The following is a 5145-nucleotide window of genomic DNA, read 5'->3' as shown; positions in this document are numbered from 1 at the left end:
GACACATTGTATAAAAGCCTCCATCTCTTTCTAACCGCACTACTATGCATTAACAAATCAGCTACGAGGAAAACATAAATAATGCAAGTTTTAAGTCTCTTTAAGTTCATTTTCATGGTGCACTCATGCACTTTGGTATGTTCTGATGCATCTCAAAACTGTACAAGAACTTTTGCATTCATTTTATATCCTCACTTATCAACCACATCTCACACTACTTTTGTTCATTTATGCTATAAAATGTACTATTTTCTAAAAAAAAAAAAGGCTATAAAATTGCGAAGATGACATTTTTAGGGATTTGTCTTTGCATTGGTGCATTTTAACACAACCGAGTAGTTTTGTAGAGTAACAATAGCAAAAAAGCAGCTGAAAATGACAGAAAACAACAACAGAAAATGCAAGTGAAAAAATAAGATTGTAATCTAGTCCAGTGGTGAATCAGTCTGAATCCAAAACGTTGTAATCAGGTCTGCCTCAAATCATCAGATTTTTCAAACAATTTCTGCTCAGCCATCTTTCATGAGGTTGAATTTTTTAGAGCGTAAGTTGTGGATATTTCTGAAGACATCTGTGAAATGTTAGATTGATACATCAAATACTTTCGAGGGTAATTGAAAAATAATGAAAATTTGCCCATTTTTAGCATGTTTTTGTGCACATTGACATTTGAGGCTGTTTGGGCAACAATATCTCAGAAAGTATTAAAGATAAAAGGCTAAAATTTCCACTCTTATTTCTCATCATGTCATTGATGTATAATCTGTAATAGTGGATAAGTAGATGAAAATATTCTCTGATTTTGGGTGTCAGTGTCCTGTTTAAAAGCCTTCCAACCTGCACATGTGTTAGAAACATGTCAGCACTGTGTACAGATAAAGCATCTTGTTGCAGAAAAAGTTCTGCCGCCTCTGATGGCTCTCGGCTGGTCAAACACAACTGTTGGCTTTGCGTTGGGAATCAAACGTGAGCATTTTGCGTCGAGGCTTCTCTCTGCTCGATCCCCCGTGGAGCTCGCCGTTGCTTTGAACCAACACACTCACGCCGGGATGTTTTCTGAGCCGAGCTGCTGACGGACCATTTCTCCGGCGCTACAGTCCTCCTCCCTGCCTCGTTTCTGTGTCTTCCCCTCTCTTGATCTTCCTCTTTCCACCACTCTCACCATCTCCTCTCCAAAACACTTACACTGCAATACACTCTGGCCGTCTCGCACACTCCGAGGGGAGGTGTTCAACTGGTACATTATGTCTCTTGAGTATTTCTCAGACTAATGGAAAACACTCAAAATGCCTCGCCGCTCCATCATTCCACGGGTAGAAAAAAACTCTCACTCCACATATTGCCTCTGTAAGGGAAAGTTTCTACCAACGAGCTGCTGCAGCCAGTTTGAGCTCTTTTCATGTTTATTCTCTCCCTTGTAGGTGTTTGTGCTGGAAGCCGTCAGGAATGCATGAGTGTGTTCTGAGGAAATCATTAGTGCAGTGATGCTCAGACACTGTGATCATTGTGCACTGCTTTACATTTCTAGGAATGCTTGTTTTTGTTTGATTGCGTGCTACTATTTTCACTTCATTCAGCAACTTTGGCTAAAGAAAACCTCCCTCCAAGCAACGTACCACCTATATAATATTGGGAAACCACCAGCATGCATGTGGCTGAAGGTCCTTCTAATTCTAATTCCAGCCAACTGTCTTCTCTCTTTGCTGTAAGAGGGTTGGAAGGAGAGTCAAAGGCGTTGAGGAGGACTGAAAAATGTCACCTCACTGGTGAAGCCCCTGTTGTGGCATTTTAAGATTGAACAAATGATAAAATTAGAGGAATAGGATAAATCAAATTTAGGAGCTAACAAAGATAAGATCGGAAGACCTAACCTGTCAACTGAAGTTATGAGTGCACTGACTAATCCTGTGGAAAGCAGCCTGTGGAGCCCATATAAGGCATGAGACAGGAAGTTCATGTCCTCTCTACGTCTGCTCTCGTGAGTTGAAACCTAGGGCACGATGAGCCAAGCCGATAATAACGCCAACCTAGCAGAAATAAAAAAGAGGAGGTGCTGTAACTTTTGGTAAGATTACATCACATACTTTTTGATTGGGTCTCAAGACGATGGGTTGCGGCTTTCCAGAACGGAAGAGGAGTGTTTAGAAGGAATTTGCATAGGTGTAAAAGATGATGTAACGCTTTGTGTAGTCAGTTAAAATCTCGAGATTTGCTCATGTTTGTTCTTGAAGCCTCTGTATTGAATAAATATTATTCACATAAGACTCTGAGGACTGCCTGAAGACTCTTTGTTGAAAACATTTTTGAAGATTCCAACTTTTGATCCAGGTTTGATTTTTGACTATGTGTGTGACAAAGCCGCCCGATCATCACTGGCCCTCAGCAGGCAGACGGAGTCACAACAGCCCAGCTGGACGAGCTCAGGGTTCTTCTGTATGCTGTGGTGAAGGAGGACGTTGGCACCGAGGTCCAGAACTTCAGACCGTTCTTCAACGGGGAGATCTTCTTGGATGAGAAGAGACAGTTTTACGGGTGTGAGCAGAAGATGGGTCTGCTGGGGTTTCTGCATGTCGGGGTTTGGATGAATGGCCTGAGGGCCTTTAAGAACAGCTTCTCAGGAAACGTTCTGGGGGAAGGATGTGTCCTCGGTGGGGTCTTCGTCATTGGACAAGGAAAGCAGGGAATACTTCTGGAGCACAGAGAGATCGAGTTCGGAGACAAAGTCAACACTCAAGAAGTCATCCGAGCCGTCAGGAGAATATCACAGGAGCTGCAGCATTTAGAGAAGAAATAAACCTTTCTATTACCTCTGCTGGATCAGAATATGTGCTACAGGAAGTCTAGAAGCCCGTAGATGTTTGATTCTCTGTATAGAGAAAGATTTCATGCCAGTTTGAGGAGTGGATATCTGTAAAGTTGTAAACTCCTCTTCGATCTAGGAAGCTTAAAGCTGAAGCTTCAACACTCAGGACTCTGCATCGGTTTTGTAAACAATCAAACCGTCTCTAAAGCTGTCTTTGCATTAAGTTGGAACATGTTTAAAACCTCTGAACTCCAAGAAATTCAGTCTGATTGGCTTTCAGTTATTCATGGTGCCTCCATTGTGATTATTATAGAATGTTCATGCACCTTAGGTAGTTTGATGAAACAATATTTCCAACTACCTGTCAGTGTCACTTTAAATCACCATGCCTTGAAATGTATAAATACTGTATATTGAATTTTAACGGCATTTAGTTTTATATAGATTTTAAAATTAGAAGCGTTTTTATAGTATATACTAACCTTTAATGTTAATGTTACTAACCTGCCTTTTTGTTATTTTATGTTGTTGTAAGCCGCTGAACACTTCAACTTCCCTCGGGATTAATAAAGTATCTATCTATCTATCTATCTATCTATCTATCTATCTATCTATCTAGTGACGAGTTAATATTAACCCTCTGAACTCCAAGCAGTTTCTGGGTTCTTTTTGTTGCTCCAGTCACATTTTTACTCACTGTGGGCTCATTTCTGACTACAATATAAAGTCCTGCACTTCTATGGAAACATGAATAGAAGGAGACTGAACTCAGAAATGTCTTCTGTGCAGTATGACACTCAAGAAATTGAGCATACACAACATCTTTCCAAGTCCCCACAAGTGTTACTCATCCTGGAAAGACTGTCACTGTACATACTATTAATATTTCACGCTTCCATGTTTAATTCATTTCCATACTTGTGTCCCATCTGTTGTATGTAAACACTGTCTGCATTTCAGCCAAAAAGTCTCTGAATTTTCATCAAATCACAGTTAAGTCACTAATGGCTTGTCAGTTGTGTCGAGTGCAGATTTTTTTTTGTTTTTCTGGTGCAAACGGTTAATTTTTTGGCATATTTTAAAAGTAAGACATGTACAATAAAGCGGTTTTGATTATGCATCACATTTTTAAGCGAAATTTTGGTTAACTTTTCTGAAGATTTGTCGATGAGTAGTTCAAGGACTGCAAAAAAATCCTGTTTATACAGTTTCTCCTTCTGATAATTGGTGTAATTTCTTTGAAGCTAACAAGCTTTTCAACCTCAGTAGCAGGTTTTACAGGGTTAAACATTCATAGTTTATGATAAAAAAAAAAGTTTCTCGCAAATCAGAGATGGTCGAGCAGAAGGAACCGGATGATTTAAGACGGAATAACAAATGAAAAGTTTGTGTTTTTTTCTACAGCCGTCACTAAAAATCACTTGTAATTCCTCTGAGCAGCGTTCAAAGACGTGTGCACTCTGCGTCTTGAGTAGCGTTTGCTGTAAAGAACCGCTAAACGGGACATTACGTTGCGTATCTCGCTGGCTGTGTACACGCTTTTCACATTACTGTATGTTGACTTAAAACATACAGAACAGGAGCAGCTGGAGCGGAATTAAGTCTCAGTTGAAAGAGGGCAGCCAGACACATGCAAGTCAGCGCTGGAACATGTACCAGGACACCGGATCCCTCTGCTGCTCACTAATTATGCTTTAATGCATCACCACAGCTACTGCATATAGGACACCAGTCTCCCGATTTCCCTGCAGGGATCATTAGAGCAAATGTGTACACATACAAGCAGAAGAGATCCCAAAAAGTGCCACAGTGGAGATTTATTGCTCCGAATTAAGCATCCTAGTCCATTTTTTATTTTAAGATTTTGACTTTATCGCTTCCTCGACGCACATTAGCACCACTACAAACCACTTTCTGATGTGTTTTTAATTAGCTGCATTCACACTTTTTAAGGATGTCTGCTTTTTGTCACATTCTACCCTGATTTTCACCCCGATCAGAGCTGAGGTTATTTGGCTTTATTTGACTAATCTGCAGTAGAAAGATGAAAACGATTAGGAGGAAATAAAAAAAATGGAGCCATGCGACGAAGGTCCCGTTCCAGATTCAAATAAAAGGACGTCCTGGAGACGGAGCCACGAGGACGCCTCAGTGCCTCCCTTTGAAGATTACATTTGACTTGGAGACCATTTCTACGGGGCGAAAACGGAGGCTGTTTATCGGGAAGATAAAAGCTGTGCAGCGGTTGTGACTTACTTTGATAAACGGAACATGTGTGCCAAAGTGTTGCGAAGATTAGACGTGTTCGTGTTAACAGAGAAAATCAGCTTTCACTTGGATGA

General features: G+C 40.6%; 1 protein-coding gene across 1 annotated transcript; it reads left to right on the top strand.

Annotated features, from left to right (window-relative positions):
• The first annotated feature begins 2000 nt into the window (after positions 1 to 2000).
• LOC111582844 (peroxiredoxin-like 2A) lies at positions 2001 to 3059 on the top strand. Its single transcript, XM_023291701.3, has 2 exons — positions 2001 to 2065; positions 2359 to 3059. Exons 1-2 carry the CDS (start codon positions 2001 to 2003, stop codon positions 2792 to 2794), a joined length of 501 nt encoding a protein of 166 aa, XP_023147469.2. The 3' UTR covers positions 2795 to 3059.
• The last annotated feature ends 2086 nt before the right edge of the window (positions 3060 to 5145 follow it).

This window comes from Amphiprion ocellaris, chromosome 20 (assembly GCF_022539595.1).
Source record: "Amphiprion ocellaris isolate individual 3 ecotype Okinawa chromosome 20, ASM2253959v1, whole genome shotgun sequence".
NCBI classification, from domain to species: domain Eukaryota; kingdom Metazoa; phylum Chordata; class Actinopteri; family Pomacentridae; genus Amphiprion; species Amphiprion ocellaris.
Note: the sequence above shows the minus strand (reverse complement) of the source record. Positions and strands in the feature narration are given on the sequence as shown.